The sequence below is a fragment of the Ananas comosus genome, linkage group 9, assembly GCF_001540865.1.
Source record: "Ananas comosus cultivar F153 linkage group 9, ASM154086v1, whole genome shotgun sequence".
NCBI lineage: Eukaryota > Viridiplantae > Streptophyta > Magnoliopsida > Poales > Bromeliaceae > Ananas > Ananas comosus.
In genome coordinates this window covers 13,763,876-13,783,225 of record NC_033629.1, presented here as the reverse complement: position 1 = coordinate 13,783,225, position 19,350 = coordinate 13,763,876, and the positions used below count along the sequence as shown (strand labels likewise).

At 35.8% G+C, this 19,350-nt stretch overlaps 3 protein-coding genes across 5 annotated transcripts; 2 read left to right on the top strand and 1 right to left on the bottom strand.

Annotated features, from left to right (window-relative positions):
• LOC109714870 (TBC1 domain family member 15-like) lies at positions 201-7,164 on the bottom strand. The gene is made up of 11 exons (XM_020239593.1): positions 6,743-7,164; positions 6,009-6,104; positions 5,510-5,613; positions 4,818-5,083; positions 4,361-4,483; positions 4,186-4,274; positions 3,518-3,623; positions 2,951-3,048; positions 1,785-2,045; positions 1,339-1,422; positions 201-493 (listed from the first exon to the last, which is right to left on the bottom strand). Exons 1-11 carry the CDS (start codon positions 6,830-6,832, stop codon positions 479-481), a joined length of 1,332 nt encoding a protein of 443 aa, XP_020095182.1. The 5' UTR covers positions 6,833-7,164; the 3' UTR covers positions 201-478.
• Positions 9,136-11,339, top strand: LOC109715819 (pentatricopeptide repeat-containing protein At1g62680, mitochondrial-like). Its single transcript, XM_020241008.1, has one exon. It carries the CDS (start codon positions 9,200-9,202, stop codon positions 11,237-11,239), a length of 2,040 nt encoding a protein of 679 aa, XP_020096597.1. The 5' UTR covers positions 9,136-9,199; the 3' UTR covers positions 11,240-11,339.
• On the top strand, positions 11,367-17,210 carry LOC109715820 (WAT1-related protein At5g64700). Of its 3 annotated transcripts, XM_020241011.1 has the most exons (8): positions 11,367-11,563; positions 13,207-13,324; positions 13,410-13,472; positions 14,342-14,458; positions 14,959-15,214; positions 16,151-16,309; positions 16,518-16,669; positions 16,746-17,210. In XM_020241011.1, the coding sequence occupies exons 2-8, from the start codon at positions 13,209-13,211 to the stop codon at positions 16,885-16,887; spliced, it is 1,005 nt and encodes a 334-aa protein (XP_020096600.1). In that variant the 5' UTR covers positions 11,367-11,563; positions 13,207-13,208; the 3' UTR covers positions 16,888-17,210. The 3 variants fall into 3 exon arrangements, with proteins under 3 accessions (XP_020096600.1, XP_020096599.1, XP_020096598.1); XM_020241010.1 differs by lacking the exon at positions 11,367-11,563 and having other exon boundaries at positions 13,081-13,324; positions 16,151-16,282; XM_020241009.1 differs by lacking the exon at positions 11,367-11,563 and having other exon boundaries at positions 13,081-13,324.

Below are 19,350 nucleotides of genomic sequence, written 5' to 3'. Positions count from 1 at the left end.
GAGTCTTTAGATCGTAAAGCACAAGCTCCGAGTTAACAATTTTTTAACAATATTTAGAACTTAAGAGTTATTTGATAAGATTTATGAAAACAAACCAAACTCACAAAGAAATTCTAAAAATATCTATTGCAGAAGAGCAAAATACATACAGAAAAGTGCGAAGAAAATAGAAAAGATTCACAATATATTTTCAACTCTTATTGAAAATAAGGAGTGTTTAATAATACATTACTTTTCAAGTATTTAATGTCATCATGACTGTTCAATCGCTTTATATAGAATGAATATAACAAATATGAATATTGGCAAATATTGATAAGAATCATACAATTGTGCACTCAACAACAAGTATGATCCACGCAAAATACATGGACGTATACACGGAAACACCTTCAGGGAAAATCGTCGAGCAAATGAGCATGCATTTTTTATTCCACTGATAGTAGATCGATTAATATTGCGAAACAACAATAGAATACTAGGGCTTCTTGGCCTGCATGTGCAAAAAATAATAGCATAAGTCGCAACTTCAAGATATTCAGACAAAACATTATGAAAGGGCAACAAAAAAAAAAAAAAAATTGTTTACAATAAGCAAAGAAAATCTCTTGACAGTAAATTTATAAGAAGTTTCCTTTTCCAAAACATTATATTAGAAAGGAAAAATTTATGCTAGTTTCTAACAAATTTAAAATACTTTTCTTTCTCTAAAATTATAATTGATGATACAAAATAATACTGATATGTCTGACTCGAATAACAATGTAGCCAACATAATTTGCTTTATGTGATAATACCTTTTTAGAAATGAAATAGTAAAGTACAAAACTAATAAGTAAACTTCAAATAATAAGGTTACTACTATGTATTCGTAAGCTCTGTTCCACCACATAATATGGTAACAGGCACCAACAAGCCAGAAATAAGCAGAAAAGTTTTTCTATTCTCTGAAAAAAAAATTTCCGAAACAACTTCCCCATTATAAAGCTATACAATATCAATAACTAAAAGTCTAAATGTCCTTACATGAAAATCAACGATTTCATAGGATTTTCAAACGACACACTTTTTTTATACGTATACTACTACCATTTTATTTTCCAAAGAAAATCATCAAAAACTTTGAAACTTGAAATGTCTCAAAAGGATGGATAATTGGCAGATCAACTTAGTAGTTATTGGCTATAGAAAATTTGAACAATAAGATGTCTCTGACAGCCAATTTTTATGTTTTTGCTATCTTCTACACCGAAGACAATTGAAAAAATAAAGCCAATTGATATAACAAACATAGAAACAACTTGATCAAATCTCATGAGAAGCGAAATTAAAACTTACTTTTTTTAGGTACTTCTTATGAAGTTTCATGGCACCAATGCAAGCTTTTTTTGCATCTAAGGTTCCAGATATGTCATTCAAAATCTGCAAGAAAAACAAACATGTTATATGAAGTCAAGAAACATTATTACTAGCTAGAGTAATTTATCATTCTTTGTTCAAACTTAGGCCATGTAATTAAGAAGCAACCATCTTGGAAATCCTTCATAGATAAGAATAAACTAGAACAGGGAGAAAGATGATTAACTAGCCTCACGGCTAGAACTGGTGGAAAGAAAACAAAAAAACAGAAAGATTTAGTAATGTAAAGGATGGGCGACCATGATGCAATTTACTTTGTGTAACTTACTTCTACAATATTGAATTCATATATATACCGTCAAAATTGTGCAAACTAAAATTAAAAAATCTTCAAGATAATGTTAATAGTCTTAGTAAATATTTACTTTAACAACATCATCCAGGCCGCGTGCTTCCGTCATTAACTTTGCACTCTTGTCCTTGAGTACACTAGCAACAAGAAAAACTGAAATAGGGAGGGGGGCGTCAGAACTCTTTGCCCCGTTCTTCATATTCTCCCTCTCATATTTTCCAAGCTGGCGTGTTGACTTCACTTTGCCTTTAGACCCCTCATTTTTCTCAGTAATAATTCCTGGGTCTTCATACATGTAGTAGATATCAGGATCATATTCTAGAGCCCACATCATCTGTACATAAAGTTCAGATATAAAGCATCAGAGCATTAACTACTACGTAATCACACTACAAGAAAAAATATTAAAAGATTTGACAAGAAAACATGGAAGTCTGTACAAACCCAATATGACAATCACTCTCTAAAAGTGGTGCAAGCATCTGTATATACAGAATCAGTCACTTGACCGTCATGCATACCCCGCACTCGCATGTAGCATAGGCGTTACATACAAAGCTGATAAGCGAACCACCTACTAATGCATTTTAAGCAAATATAAGTTGGCTTAGTTTGACATGACAGTTGAGTATCAAGTTTGACATACATCACTTGGCTAATTTATTTTGCTTATTGATTATTTCATTAGCAGCATATTTTTGTATAGCATGACAATGTTCTATGACATATTTAAGTAGGTCATAAAAATTTTTATGTTTATTTGCTTATTTGGTTATTCTGTCTATTTTCTTTCATCACTATTACCTATATTCTTTTATATTTACTGTTCTTATTTTATCATATGTGAACCCACAAGCACTTTCTTACAGCATATGTGCTATGCAGTACCTTGGCAACCACAAACTAGGTCCGTTCTTTAGAACACTGTATAGAAGCACTAATTTTGCTCGATATTTTCAGCATGAAGTAACTCCTTAAATTTGTGAACCTTGTATCAGGTGTGAAAAGAACAAAATAGTACGTTTCAAATATGATTATAGCCTAATGAAGAAATGGGCAGATTTCTCATTTTCTTTTCGGAAAAAAATCTGCATAAATGAGTTTGTAGAAAATGACGTCGAATATTGAGATGTCATGCAGATAAACATAAACATCACAGAAAAGGGGAAGATGAATTAGAACAAATAATTGATGAATGTGGAATTCTTGCAAGATGTATGGCAATTTACAACTTCATACCTCCCAAAGGAACAAGGAGTCTCCAAATGATAACTCTCGACGAAAAAGCACCATAAACATACGGAATGCAAAGAGATAATCACCTCCACCTAGTGTTTCTGTATTGAAAAATAAACAAAAACAGTTTCAATCAAACTGACAAAATCCACATTTATCTGTAAAACGTCAAATGACCTAATTTTCCTTGTGGCATAAAATAATAGAAAATAGTAAAGAAAGAAAAACAATTAACATTTATTAGAGGATTCTTAAGTTGTTCACTGAAGTAAATTCCTCACATCCATTTAACCTCATCTGTTAGTACAATTGAGTGACTAAATAATGATAAACTCTAATGTTTGAAACAGTACACATAATGATAAGTTCCGATATTGAGAGCTGCATTTGTCTCTAAGGCATGGAAGAGCCACACTTGTGATTGATTTTAAACTTTCTAGACAATATGCACAAAAAAATAAGAAAAGAAGAAAAAGTAAGAAATGCATCGGCTCATCAGGTTGGCTAGATTTAGAGAAATAAAGCTGTTAGTTGCAAATCAGATCCAACAGCTGGTGTTTAAAAACATACCTAGGTGCTGATGAAGCTTTGGGTCAAGAACTTGAGTAATAGATGCCAGGCTCTGAAGTTGGTTCTCCACCCCAACAGATTTCTCTGTGCATCTGAAATTTCCTCGCTTTAAATTTTCAAAATTCAAATGACACATGATTAAAAGCAAATCAAAGAGGAAAATAGCCAAAAAAAAGATATTTTACATAAGATGAGTCAAAATTCCCTCATTTGACAAACGAGTGAACATCATAATACTATAGAACTTGCAGAAATTAATAGAAAAATTTTAACCACATGCCAAAAAACTTGAGAAAATTTAACTCAAGTCCATGTAAAGTTGGTTTAAAAACTCTGTCTTGAATGATGGATCATTGGGAGCAAAAAAAAAAGATGGCAGAAAAAGAGAGATATATAGCAATTATTAACTCCTTGCGTGATCTCAATGGAAATGAAGCTTTTCGCGAACTATGTTTAATAAAGAAGCAATGCTTTTAATGACACCCTAAACAGTACATCATTAGGATAAGAGCCCTTTAAAGATCATTGCGTCAGTGAACCAAATTCACCATATATTATTTACTAGCCTAATTTGGTAGCAAATGAATTAAATTAATATATTCTGAAAAAACAAATAGAAAATAAAAAGAAAATAAAAAGAAAGCTAACTAGGTAGATAGAAAGTATACCAGTCTGCGCATCAAGCGTTCAAAGCACCAAAAGGCATCCGCTTCATCATCAAGGAGCACTATCATCGGGGAGCAAAGGTCACTCATTCCTGTTTTAAGTGTGATAGAATAAATATTAGCTCTTGCTAGAAATTAAATTAAGCAGGACTTTTTCCTAAATTCACCATCTCCTCACCTTGACAGTAGCCAACATCTTTGTCAATCCAGGCATAAACAGCCAGAATATCCCAAAGCTTTGAGAGGTTTTCTTTATTCTCATAGAACTCTAGTGTCCTGTCGGTACGTAGCACATCAAGACCTATCATAATTTCAATTTTTCATGAGAAAAAGAATTGAGAGAGAGAGAGATAGAGAGAGAAAGATCAGCTAGATTCTTGATTTTCGCAAGATATAACACATTCAACCCAAATTTGAGGCCATGCACCATTGTATGCTAATGTGTCTAAAATGAGTAAAAGTTTGACTGGCAAAATATAAAGAATAGCATGCATAGTAGATGCGTAATAACTGTTCACCAATTAACTATGTTGAAAATTTATTTTCATTCACAATATTCTGTCTATCAAATTTATATTCTCTAACTGCGAACAAGTAAAAACAAATGTAAACAACCCTTTAGCCTTGATGCTTACCAATTTGATGTAGAGTAAGCTTCCAATCAATAACTAGCCTATCCAATTGTACATGACCTCCAAAACTTTCCCAGTTCTCTCTTGTCTCATTGCTGGAACTCACAGAATCATTTGAGTTAACTTGGTCAGGATTGGCTTCAAGGAGAACCAAGGGGTCTTGAATGGGTTCACCATCTTCGGTAATAATTGGAGCCGTAATTATTCTGCCGCTACCAACATGAGAATCCATTTCCTTGCATTCTTCCTTCCATCTCGCGTATTGCACTCTGCATGAGAAAAGAATAAAATTTATCTGGGTGAAAAAAAAATTGGTAAGATACTTCATCATAGATTTTTGCATAGATAGTTCACCCCTTCTACAAAATGACGTGTTTCGGTTTATTTGAAGCAGGGTTAGAAAGGTCATTTTATAGAAACAAGATCATGCGGCCAGATTTTCTCTAACAGTCTGCGGTGAAGTTGCAATATATTAGAAAGTTCATAGGCTGAAGTGTTTATATAAAAAGTTCAAGGAGTAAGTAGAAACAGCAGGACGACGCAGGGACTATTCCATACATTTTATCCGAGGGATTTTGTGTATATTTAAGTCGACTAATAAAACACCTAGAGAGATCATGATACTGCGTAATGAAAGCAACATGATTATCTCCGATTAAGTAGTGTCATTTTCTATGAATTAGGAAGAGAGATACCTCCGCTTTTGTCTCAGCTGCTCTCGCTCATCAAAGGTACTCTTAGGCTCAAAACAGCCAAGTAAAAACTCCCAAACCTCTCCTCTAATTGAAGGATGAACACCCTAACAAAAGAAAAGAAAGCGATTAAAATCTTTAAGCTACAATTCCATGAAAACTTACGTAGAACAACAAACGACAATCCAGAAAATGAGGAAAAGGAAAGCGCAATGAAATGCAATAACACTATCGGCCCGCCTATCGCCATGTACGGTAAGCATATCATCAAAAGCTCAGATGTTTGGAAACATTTTAGGATATTATGCATAAAAAAAGAAAAGGAGTAAGCCTGCTGATAGGTTGAAATAGGTTAAGTGCGTGTCAAAATAAAAGTGGTCAACATGGAAAGGGTGGATAGAACAATGTGTATAACTGTATAACTGTATATAATGAATAACTTAATCGAATAGAGATAAACTTCAATGCTTCGCAAACAAGTAGAATATAGGAATCGACATACTCCTCGCTGTATTCGGCCAAGGACGGAGCCAATATCCAAATGACCTTCGGGGCTAAATGCTGCTTGCCATCTGCGTGCGCTCAGTGTTTTCCCAGCCTGCGCAATGAGAATAGGACAATAAATACTCCACAAATACGACATTCCTAAAATGGATCAAGACTCATAAGTTGCAGTCCAAATTCATTATCTTTAACAAAATAGATTACAATTTCACAACTTTTATGTTTTGACTAAAGGAAGAGGCTTCATCCAAGCACACTTGCTATTTTAGTGAGATCAACAAATGGGCACAATATCCACGATCAGTATTCATGTAATAAAAGTTAAACTAGGCATCCCTCTTCATTCAAGCATGATTCTATAACCCGAAAAAGGTAAAATCCTTCCATTTCTAATTCTTAAGATGGAGAAAAAAATAATACTTTGAAAGTTTAGAAGAATAAGTTTCTAATTTGCATAGAACAGCATGAATTGAAGTTACTAAATGCAGCGGCGCTTATTAATTTAGCACCCAGTTCATGCTGCAGATCAAATGCATTACATGAAAGAAGAAAAAACAAAAATTGTAACATGATAAATGTGCCACAAACAAATATAATCATCTTCATTAACTACATTAAAAAAAAAAGAAAAATTAATCAAATTAGGAGAATATGCAAAAAAAAAAAAAAAAAAAAAAAAACTAATCTATGAAACAAACACTTAAAAGTGCAAAAAGAAAAAAAAAATCACACCTTGATCTTAAACTTGGTCTTGGGGACATCGGCGCACTCGGGCCGAACAGCGTAGAACGAATCCGTCGGAGCTCCGCTATCCCTCCACATCCCCTCTCCAAAACCCCCAACTCCCAAAAATCCCCCCAAAAATCTCCCCCCCAACCTCAAAAGCCCCTCCTTTTTTCCTCTTCTCGATCGAAAAGGGCCCCCAAATACAGCTCCGTGAGGAGAAGCAGGAGAGATCGATTGAGGTTGGGGGGAGGGAGAGGGAGGAGGAGGAAGAAGAAGAAGCGGGGAAGGAGAGGGGTAGCCTCGCCAATAAAAGCTAGGGTTGGAGCTCCGCACGATTCATGGCTCCGCGTTGGAGATGGTGGGTTGGGGCCGTAATTTAATTACATGCTTAAATTAAATAATAAATAAATAAACAATGAGTATATGTGTTTTTTTTTATTTTTTAATTAATCTGCGTATGTGTTGGGGACAAAGACCAATTCCAAAGCCGAGCAACTCGGTTGGTTGGGGAATAAAAATGTGAGTTTTTGCCATTTTTAGGGGGGTTTTGATCATGGAATTGGCTAAAATTTAGGGATCGGTGAAGATGAGTGAGTGGGCCTCACAAAAGGAAAGGTGAGAGAACATGTGTTATGAGATCTATGGGGAGTAGTTAGTTATTGGTAGTTATATTCTCTTATGTTTTCATTATCTTATTATAAGGTTTTTTCTTTTTCTTTTTCTTTTTTTTGTCATTTATTAGAATTTTTCTTTGGTTGATTATATATGGGGAAGGCATTTGTAAGGATGTGTTTGGAGTTATGTGTTTTATCCACTCGTCGTTTACTCAGAGAATTTCACGTAGAGTTCATTGTCCTGATTTCGTACACTTAAAAAGATTCACAAAATTTAAATTTTGATTGTGTTGATCGAAAGTTTGCAATTTTTATTTGAATTCACCCATGATTTCAAATTAGTAAAGAAATCCAATCTAAGAGCCAGTTTGGCATTTGTTAGAATATACGGTCACAACATACAATTATTGAGACAATAAATAACCGATAAGCCATATATTTATGTGTTTTTCATATGCTGAAATTAGTTAATTGCAATAATAAAGTTGTAGTTTTTTGACATTATAAAAGAGATATCGGGTTGAAAAGAACGAGAATAAGTGATGTTAGAATCATGATCAATGTTTAGGAGTTTGAATGCGTCAAATAGTAATTTCAATGATAATGATGTAAACCACGTGGTATAAGAAAATAATCAAATGTCAAAAAATAATTAAATATATTTTATGTCTCTTTCCTTTTAAAGTTTGGAAGAAATTAAGAAGAATCAATCGATGACTAATCCAAGTCTTTTTTTTATAAAAAAAAACTCAACCCCAAATGGCCCAACCTTTAAATTCTAAAATGAATTTAAAAGCTGAAGTTTGTAATTATTGCAAAACTATTTAAATTATTGAAAAATGCGTCACACAAATCTCACAAAATGTCATTGAAATCGGGCATTGTAGAGAGAATGTGATTTTCAACCACACACAAAATATTACATTTTTCGAGAAAAAATTTAGTAGATTACACATTGAGCAGCAGTAATCTTTAGAGTTCAACTGCACTATTCAAAATACTTAAAAATGATACTTTTTGTATGCTTCAAATTTCGTGCAATTCAAAGAGCCCTTAAGAATAAATAAATAAATGATAAGGACTTTTTTATAAAATAACCCTCTAAAATTTTAAAATTTGCGAAATAATTTACTCAAAATTTTATTTGTAAAACTAACCATCTTTTTTAGAATTTTTTAAAGACGGTGAATCGTTCAACGCGTTTTCCCATTTCTTTTAAAGACGGTGAATCGTTCACCGTCTTCTCCTATTTCTTTTAAAGACGGTGAATCATTCACCGCTTTCTCCCATAACTTATTTACTGTTATTTTCTATATTCTATATATAATCCTAACAATCACATAAAAATTCAAACAAATTATATATAATCTTAACAATTTTTAAATCCTAATAATTTATATATGTAATTTCATATAATCTTAACTGCTTTTATATGAAATTATATGGATAAATTATTAGAATTTAAAAATTGTTAAGATTATATGAGATATAGAAAGAAACAGTAAATAAGTGAAAGGCGGTGAATGATTTACCGTTTTTAAAAGAAATGGAAGAAAGCTGTGAACGATTCACCGCCTTTAAAAGAAATAAGAGAAAACGGCGAACGATTCACCGTCTTTATAAGAAAATCCTGACGTGGCGCCTACGTGGCGAAAGGAGGGTTAGTTTTACAAATAAAATTTTCATATGGTTATTTTGCCAATTATAATTTTTTAGAGGGTCATTTTATAAAAAAGCCCAATGATAATATAACAAATAAGCGATCAACTTTGGTTTTTAATCTCATTCCACTCCTCCTACTTGTCTCCCCTTTCAATCTCCCCTGTTTCCCAAACCCCAAAAACAAACAATGTTCTCAACCCTCCGCAGAGTCTCCCTTTACCCACCACCATTACCACCACAAATCGCACTCCGCCCCTCTTCGTTTCTCGCCATTACAATCCGGTCCCTCTCCGTCCCCTCCCCTTCTCCCTCTCCCTCTCCTTCTCCTTCTCCTCCTCCTCTCCTCGACCTCGTGCGCTCCCACCTCGCCCATGGCGACCCCTCCGCTGCCGCCTCCCTCCTCCTCCGTCACCCCGCGCCCCCCGCTTCCGCTCTCAACCTCGTCCTCTCCGCCCTCTCCCGCTCCCGCCGCTTCGACGACGCTGCCGCCCTCTATTCCGCGCTCCGCCGCTCCGCCGTCCCGCTCGACTTCGTCTCCCTCAACATCGTCGCCCACTGCTTCGCCCAGTCCCGCCGCTCCGACCTCGCCCGCCAGGTGCTCGACGAAATGCGCCGGAGAGGGTTGCGCCCCGACCGGGTCTCCTTCAACACCCTCATCAAGGGCCTCTGCAACGAGGACAAAAAGGCCGAAGCTTTGGCCGCCCTCGAGGAGATGCGCGCCGAGGGGTGGAGGCCCGACGGGTACACCTTCTCCATGCTCATCGGCCTACTCTCGCGCGGCTGCGCTAACTCCGAGAGGGGTCTCGCCCTCATCCACGAGATGCTGCAGCTCGGGCTGGAACCCAACGAGGTGAATTGTAACTGCGTCCTTGCAGCGCTGTGTAAGGAAGGCAAGGTCCATGCTGCAAAGGCTCTTTACGGGAGAATGAGTAAGGTGGGTGTTGTGGGCGATGTCGTCTCGTACACGTGTTTCCTCGATGCGTTGTGTCAGAAGAAGATGATGGGACAAGCAAGATTGCTTTTTTCTGAGATGTCGGAGAAGGGCGTCCCTCCGAATGTGATTACTTACAATGCTTTGATCCATGGCCTCTGCTCTAATGGGCAGATGGAAGATGCGCTAGGAATCGTACACCAGATGTTCGACGATGGTCCCAAACCAAATAGAGTTACGAACACTATCATAATGGGTGCGCTTTGCAGAGACGGCAAGGTAGATGAGGCGCTGAGGCTTTTGGAGTGCATGAATGAAGATGGTCTAATACCCGATAAATCAATGTATGGAACGCTGCTCGATGGATTGTGTAGAAGAGGCAGAATGGAGGAAGCCATTGAGCTGCTTGCTAAAATGGAAGCTTGTGGGTCCATTGATATCGTTTCGTACAATATATTGATAAGCGGTTTCTGCAAAATGGGGAAAATGGACGAAGCCAAGAAGCTTTTTTTGGATATTACCAACAAGGGTTATAAGCCTGATGTTATATTGTATACTACCTTGATGCATGGGTATTGTAAGATTGGACAACCCGAAGCTGCGCAGGCGCTGGTTACCGATATGGGGGAACACGGCCTTAAGCCCGATGTGATCACATACACCACCTTGCTAGAGGGTTTTTGTGAAATGGATAAGTTTGAGGCTGCAGAAGGGCTACTAAGTGATATGGAAAAACATGGTGTTGAACCGAATTCAGTTATTTATACTACGTTGGTTTTTAGCTTGTATAGGTTTGGTAATCTTGATCGTGCTCAATATTTTTTGGAAGAGATGGAACATAAGGGGCAAGAGCTAAGTGCGAAGACTTACAATATACTTTTAAATAAAATGTGCCGAATGGGGAAATTTCAACAAGCTGAGAAAATACTCCAATGTATGCCTGAAGACAGAGTAAAAGCCGATGGCATCATATATTCCTATTTATTTAAGAGTTATTGCACAAATATGCAGCTTCAGAAAGCCAAAGAAATCTTAAGAAAAATGACTGAGGACTGTGTCCAATCCAATCTGGTAACTTGTCATTCTAGCTTGCAGGAGTTTTGCAGCGAAGGTGAACTTCAGCAAGCCGTCAATTTGCTGAATAATATTATCAAAGAGGGCACTATACCGCCTACAGCTGCTGTTTCTCTCTTCTTAGAATATCTTTCTGAGCTCAACCAACTTGATAGTTTCTTAGATATGCTCCCAATCACTTCTAAAGATGAGGAAAAGATGGAAGTTGCCATTGTTGGATGATTTAATGAAGAAACTACTTGAGAGGAATGATACTGTAGAATGAAAGGCTTATTATTGCTCTATGACATATATGAATAAGAAAAGTTTTTTGTTTTAAAAAATATTTCACATTGGCATGCACTAGTTGGAGATATTCTATAGTTAGGGCAGGTCTGTTCAGGAAAGAGGCAGAGGTAAACTTTTCTCTTTTTGAGTGAAAAAATTGATTGGATGGGTGACTTAGACTGGTGTAATTTCATGAATAGAAGCTGGCAAGTTGAGGTTGTTACCTCTCTTGTGAAGGTGCAGCACTTCAGATGTAGCAAAAGTCACCGAGCTTCTAAGGTTTGTAATAATCTCCTTACAAACTCCTTTTTTACTAGTTCTTCTAGGGCTGTTAGTTTATCTTCTTTCTGTTATCATTTCTTTCCAATGATGTAATTACTGATAGTTTAGTTTGTGCCACTGGGATTTTTCATGCTCTTGGCACCTCATGCTCTTTTGTAGGTAACAGTTCCACTTAATCCGATGAGTAACTATCCAATTCTTGCTATTTATGGTTCGGCAAATTAGTTTGATTAGAAACTTTCGCCTTGTTGGTGTCATAAAATACGAAACCACTTCATGAGACATACCTTGTAGTAGCACTTATATTGGTTTCCCTTATGTACTTCTCTGTGTGTAACTACATTGTAAGTTCACTTAAGTATTTTACATATTAATGGGTGAGTGATTATTCTTTTCGTGTGTTTTATAGAATGCTTGTGGTGAAAGATTTATGGGTTGCGCTTCCTTTCCTGTGCTGTATTAATCGGATAATTTGCTATTGTTTTCTATTTTCTGTTTTGCTGATGTTCAAAACTTCAAATGATTGTTTGTTAAACTTGTCCCTTTAAATAGCTCTTAGGAGTAAAGGTTTTGTCTACAGGCATTCAGTTTTTTTTTTTTTTTTTCCCTCACATGCGAGAACTCGAACCACAAATATTTGGATATTATGTCTTCTCAATTTTTGTTAGACAGAGTCAATGATCCAAGGCCTGCAAAGCGCTATGCTGGGGGCATAGATATCAATAACATTTTTTTGGCACTATCTTAATAGAGAATTGCATCACTACTGTGCCCATACTTGCATCCCACCTGATGAATGTAATGATAGATGATTTTTTAGATATATTTCTTTTTCCTGTAGTTTTACTGCTTATTTTACGAGCCACTATGAAGATCTTATTCTGTCTGCAAGGATAGCAACTATAAAGCTATTGGACCCTGCTTTTGATAAAGAAAGGATGTTTAATGTTCATGCCGGAATCCACTATGGGCGGTCATGACTATACATGATCTTTTTGATCCGTTTTCCTTGATTTATCTATTCTTGTATTTCTTATCTCTTTTTCACTCTTCTAAGGCTAATTTGGATGAACTTCCCGATTGGCACTTCTATATTTTTATTTTCGTCAATCTTTTCCTTGTCATTAACATGAATTTTTTTTTGCTTTTTTGTCTTGTGCGGTTCATCACACATGACTAAATCTGCTGCTTGATATTTTGCTATTCTGAGCACTTCGTCATAAAAGTCATAAGCTCTAACCAACATAGAATTCTATTTCTGGAGGTTGCAATCACATAGTGAGGTATGGTGCTTCATTTAACTCCTAACTGATAATGGATGCTTCACTAGAGGTTCCTTTTATTTTGGAAAGGGAATGCTCCTGGATGTGCACAATATACAGTAGTGCATCCAAAAGTTGTCACTATCATGGAATCTGATTAAATCCACTTCACTTTTCCTTATATCTGTTACGTTTTCCTTGCAATATTGTCGATTGTCGATTTATATACACCCCCCCCCCCCAACCGGGAACCGATTCAAACCTGCCACTCTCGTTCTACTAGCCAACTAATCCTAAGAAACTCCTACAATATTAGCATAGTAATGAGCAATACAAAAGCATATGGTGCTGTCTTTCTCATTAGGTTAATATATGCAGTCATGCAGATACTTATGAAGGCCACCTTCAACGAAGGCATGAGCACTTCTGTTTTTGTGTTCTATAGGCAATCAGTGGCAACTCTCTTCTTAGTTCCTGTTGCTTTTCTACTTGAAAGGTCCGTGTTATTCATCTTTGTATGTTCCTACACTTCTCTTCTTTTTTTTCGTGTAAGAATTCTTTGAGGTTTCTCTGCTATGTAGGAAAAGAGCTCCACCACTGCAATATATGGTTGCACTCAAGATCTTTGCACTTGCCTTTTGTGGGTAAGTGTCCATTTAATCTAGCTTCTGGAACAGCTTCATGTGAGAACTAGCAGTTAATCATTTAACAAGTGAAAGATTTAGAGTTTTGCTCTGGCAGAAAACTGCTTTGAGTTTCTAATCCCCATAAGCTATGACGCTCTGCTTCCCAGGGGGGTCGCCCATACTAGTACCACTCTAGCCCTAAGCTTGCTCAACCCTCTTAACATCTTTGAGAGTATTTATCGCGCAAAATGCTATTACTAGGTGCCTTACTATACCTTATATATAGGACTCTTCCAAATCCTAGGCGTTTCACAATTCTCCCTCTTTTTATGACCTGACATCCTCGTTAGGTTCAAGTAGACTCACAAGCACCAGGCGATATGAGACATCTCGCTAGTCTTAATCAACCTTAGAAGGAGCCACGCTCCATCTACAATGGTCACTAGCTGGGAAGCCGCGTTCTTGCCCGCTGTATGACTTTGGCACAGCTGAGATTCATCTCATACTTTTGATTGATAATTGGGTTCGATACCAACTGTGATATCCCGCTATTAAGGGGGTCCCCTATCCTAAAACTATTTTAGCCCTAAGCTCACTCAACCCTCTTAATCTCTTTAGGTCTAGCCAACGTCTAAAATATTATAGTTAGGTTAAGAGGTTTAACTCTACAATACCTTATATATAGGACTATTCCAAATCTTGGAATTGTCACATAAGCAGAAGTTTCAATTTGAAGCTTCTGATTCTGTTGCACTGGGAAGCCTCTCTCTCTCTCTCTCTCCCTTTTTTTTTTTCTCTTACTATAGTTTTGTGAAGTCCACATTTTTTGATTTTATCATGTACCACCATATTGCTTTTTATATAAATTTTTTTTCCTTATTGGCTAGGATTTCTGGATCGATAAACATTTACAACATTGGTCTCAATTATACTACTGCAACCTCAGCATCTGCAATGTTCAACATCATGCCCGTGATTGCCTTCATTTTGGCTGTTCTATTTAGGTAAGAAAATCTCATGTTTTGCACATAATTCTTCTTTTTTTAAATGCATTCTCATTATTTTTGAGATATTGAAATGCAAAATTCATCAAATAATTGTGCTAATGATGTAGCAAACTTTAAAACAATGTTAATAAAAAAAAAGCTTCTAGTGCTTCTTAAAATAACTCTGCCAAAACAGCACTTGTGCGAAAATCTCTAGCTGGGCCTTCATCACTTGTGAGCTATACAGGCATGTGTGATAGCTTTACTATTGTTGGATTCACAAACTTTAACTGTCCAATTCCACTTTCCATCCTAAAATAACAAGAGCTCATTTAGAAAGGTAATGAATTTTCATGGTAATCATGCAATCTGAATACCCATTTAAAGATCTCAAGCTTAGGTTCAATCTGTCTCATGCTTCTCTCTCTCTCTCTCTCTCTCTCTCACAGAGCTAGGCGACAGCGCTAACCAAAGGATATTTGCACTAACCTTTGAATGTGAAATTCTTTGCATGGCAGGATGGAAACTGTCAAGTTAAATAGGATGCATGGAATGGTGAAAACCTCAGGAATTGTGCTCTGCTTGGCAGGTGTGATAACATTGGCCCTCTACCAAGGGCCTGAGCTGAAACTCTTCACTCATCGCTACCTTCTTCATCATACAGGGAGTCGCACTCATGGAGCTTCTTCGACCCACTCTAAAAAGTCATGGGTCTTGGGAGTTTTCCTCATGGTCATGAGCACTGCAGCATGGGCTTTGTGGGCAGTGCTCCAGGTATATTTATACGTATTATAAGAATTTCCATATTTATGTAGTCTTATGGAAATAGAATAAGACTTGCCTTGATGTTTTTTCTCATCACCATTTTGTTTGAGTATGAAGTTAAGAGTATGACTTGTTAAGGGACCTTTTCTTTCAAAATGACTTTTCTGAACTTAATGCTTACTCTGTAATATGAGGTTACGCTAGAGAGAAAATTTCTTCTTGGACTCTGATATTGGTTTCCAAAAGTATTAACTCTTTGGAAAACCAAAAGTGGTCGAGGTGAATAAGCAGAAGGCTTAAGGAAAAACAATGATGATGGGAATAAAGCATCTTACACTATTTTTCTTAAAGGAAAAACTTAAAATACCACCCCTGTGGTTTCACACTTTCTCACTTTAGTACCATGTGGTTTAAAATGTATCAATTTAGTGTCTTGTGGTTTCATTTTTATTTTTTTATTATTGATTTCACTAATTTTTTTTGTTAAATCAGTGACAAAGTTAAAACTAAAGGGTATTAAATTGAATATTCGATAAACCTATGTGGAGTATCTAAAATATTTTGCATATAATTTAACGAAATATTAACGGAGAAGTTGACGAAAAGATAAAAATGAAACCACATGACACTAAATTGATACATTTTAAACCACAGGGTAGTAAAGTGAGAAAGTGCGAAATCATAGAGGTGGTATATGAAGTTTACCCTTTCTTAAACTATTTTTCTAATAAAAAAGCGTAAATAGTCTGAAGGCTTAAGGAAAAACAATGATGGTGGGAATAAAGCATCTTATACTATTCGCCTTAAAGTAATAATTCTAATAAAAAGCGTAAATAGGAAGAAGGCTTAAGGCGTCACCATGATGAACAGAATAAAGCATCTTATACCATAAATGTTTCCAGATTTGTTCAGTGCAAACTAAATATGTATTGGAATTTCTTGCAGGGACCTTTGTTGTTGGAGTATCCTTCTAAGCTTCTTAATACTGCTCTTCAGTGCCTCTTTTCGACCATTCAATCTTTCTTTTTAGCTTTAATCATTGAGAGGGATTTCTCTAGATGGAAGATTGGCTTGGATGTAACCCTCATCTCGGTGATTTACTGTGTAAGAGATTCTTCACAAGCTGTTTTGGGTAGTAATATTAACAAAAACATGAATTGTCATTGAAAGACCAGGTTCATTTAAACTGGGTAGTGTTCACATGATCGAACAATAGCGCTGCACCGCTAATTGCTGTTACTTGAACATTAGTACCGTTTATATAATATTTTATTCGAAACAAAAAGCATTTACTCTCACTGATATATTGCAGGGTATCATTGTAAGCGGAGTTGCACACTACTTGCAGTCATGGACAATAGAGAAGAAGGGCCCGGTGTTTTTAACCATGTCGATGCCGTTAACTCTAGTCATCACAATCATACTGTCCACAATTCTGTTGGGAGAAGCAATTTGCCTTGGAAGGTCTCTTCAATTTCCTATTCACCACTCAAATTAGCATGATTCCTATTCAAGCACTCTAATACCTCTATTTTTGCAGTGTCTTAGGTGGAATACTTTTGGTTGGGGGCCTCTACAATGTTCTTTGGGGGAAGAGGATGGAGGCATTACACAGCAAAATAGAAGCAAGCAATGGGGCTGAAGCTTCCATGGAGGAAAAGGAAAAGGAAACACAAGTCTGAAAGGAACTCCCTCCTCATCTTAGATGCATATGAATTTGTCGCTGCATACACGGCTCGCGCGATGATGTTCGCTTCACGCCGAGATCTGGAGAGGGTCAGATGTGTAAAAGGTCTTAGCCCTGCATACTGAGAGAGACTGTTTCTGCGACTTGAAACTCGATTGTGACACCCAGATTGCACTGCATGTAACATAAGGGATATAATGTTGCCTAAGTATGTGTTTGATTAAATACTCTTGATGTTGTCATTTTAGTTGTATTATTAATTCATGGTTGGAATAATCAGAGTGTTATTTATGAATATATTGGCAAATTGATGAATAACCAACAATAGTATTACTCCACCATATTCTAAATATTGCTAGCTGTTACTCAATGAGCTGCTAATCTTTAATTAGTTAAATCTTGGAGGCTGTAACGCATATTGATTAGTGCAAATTGAAATCCAGACTTTTTAAACTCAAAAATGAACACAGGGTAAGGAAAAAAAAAAACAAACTACTACTAAATTAGCATATATTAGAGAGTTTTGAGTCGAACAAATACAAATTAATACATGAGAGAGAGAGAGAGAGAGCTGCAGAGGCCACCTTCGAGTTAAAAAATCATGCTATTCTCTTTCTTGTTTGAATCCAATACACTGAAACCCTTTTAATAGACAGGTTAATTAAAAATAGTAAACGATCTTAATGAGATTCATAAAGTAATAAATTGTTCACCGCTTTTTATATATTTTTTTTCCACACGTTAATGTGGGCAAAAATGAATTAATTTGGAAAATAAAATTTTAGTAAGATTATTTGGCTAAATTTTCATTTTTATAATATTTTTAGGAAAAGTCCTTTTGCTTTCACAGATATAATGACTCACTATATATATATATATATATATATATATATATATATATAGTGCGTCTGGTATGCTTCTGGAAGCACGGAGCGCTCCGTGCTTCCAAGTTGTTTTCGATGATCGGACTTTCGAATCGACGATCGGCTCCGTTAGACTTGATCTAGAGTATTTGAAGTATCTAGAAAATAAATTTTGCGATTTTTCGATATCATTTGCCTAGTGATCGAAGTGGCTCAAAATCAACGGTTGAAAATAAAAATCTTACAAAATATGATGATATGACATTAAAATTTTAGATCAAAGTTATTGATCTTGTTTTATATCGTATAAAGAATTTTCTATCAAAATTTCATGTGATTTGGATATTTCTACACCGTTAAACTTGCAAACGGCTCACCACGGCCATTAAAATTATTAATTTTGAGCCCTTCGATCACTAGGCAAATGATATCGAAAAATCACAAAATTTACTTTCTAGATACTTCAAACACTTTAGATCAACTCTAACGGAGCCGTTCGTCGATTCGAAAGTCCGAACATCGAAAACAACTTGGAAGCACGGAGGGCTCCGTGCTTCCAGAAGCATACCAGCCCACTCTATATATATATATATATATATATATATATATATATATATATATAACTAGGCTACTATGCTATTAATAGCACCAAGTCATTAGTGCTACCAAGTTTTTGGCCATTGGATTAAGAGATGTATGGTTAGGATGATGTGGGCCCCCTAGAGTTGAGTAGGTGGTTAGTTGAATAGTATAATCTAACAGGTGAAAATGATTAAAAGGATAGATCTAATGGCAGAAAACTTGGTAACACCAAGTGCTTTATGCTATTAATAGCATAGTAGCCGGACTCTATATATATATATATATATATATATATAGAATTAGGCTATTATACTATTTACAGTATCGGAGCTACGGTACTATAGTCTTGTTTTCGATCTCAGAGTGTTCAAATTAACGATCCACACTATTAAATATGATCTAGGGTATATAAAGTTCTTAAGAATAAAATTTTAGTTTTTTTCGATATCGTTTACTTAGTAAATAAATTATGTCAAAATGGACAGTGAAAATTAAATAATCTTTAAAATTTGAGCATATGACTTTTAAATTCAAGATCAAGAATGTTAACATTAATCTAGATAGTTTAAAGTATGTTCTATCAAAATTTGAAGAAATTTAGTTTCTTCTACACCGTTAAACTCCAAACTCGCCATAGCAGCCATTGAAAAATAACAATTTTGAAATAATTTGATCATAAAGTAAACTATGTCGAAAAAATATAAAATTTTATTTCTAAAAACTTTNATCTCTTGATTAAGCTCTAATACATACACTTAGAGTTTAATCTTCGGTTAGTCCTAACCCATATAATTAGGATTCGGCCTATAAACCACCTTAGGGTGAACCCATATGAAACCAAATTAGACTCTAATACCTATACTTAGAGTTTAATGTCAACTACATTTTGACTAATCCTAATATATATATAATTAGGATTTAGCTCACGTGAAACCAAATTGGGCTCTAATACATACACTTAGAGTCTAATTTAAGATAAATGATGACTAATCCTAATATATATAATTAGGATT

Coding starts and splice junctions, on each gene's coding strand:
- LOC109715820 (XM_020241009.1), top strand. CDS start 13,152: ATGAGCAATACAAAAGCATATGGTGCTGTCTTTCTCATTAGGTTAATA. Junction 13,325..13,409: donor GTTGCTTTTCTACTTGAAAG/GTCCGTGTTATT, acceptor TCTGCTATGTAG/GAAAAGAGCTCCACCACTGC. Junction 14,459..14,958: donor ATTTTGGCTGTTCTATTTAG/GTAAGAAAATCT, acceptor TTTGCATGGCAG/GATGGAAACTGTCAAGTTAA.
- LOC109714870 (XM_020239593.1), bottom strand. CDS start 6,832: ATGTGGAGGGATAGCGGAGCTCCGACGGATTCGTTCTACGCTGTTCGG. Junction 3,624..4,185: donor AACGCTTGATGCGCAGACTG/GTATACTTTCTA, acceptor GAAAATTTAAAG/CGAGGAAATTTCAGATGCAC. Junction 1,423..1,784: donor GCCTGGATGATGTTGTTAAA/GTAAATATTTAC, acceptor TTTTTCTTGCAG/ATTTTGAATGACATATCTGG.
- LOC109715819 (XM_020241008.1), top strand. CDS start 9,200: ATGTTCTCAACCCTCCGCAGAGTCTCCCTTTACCCACCACCATTACCA.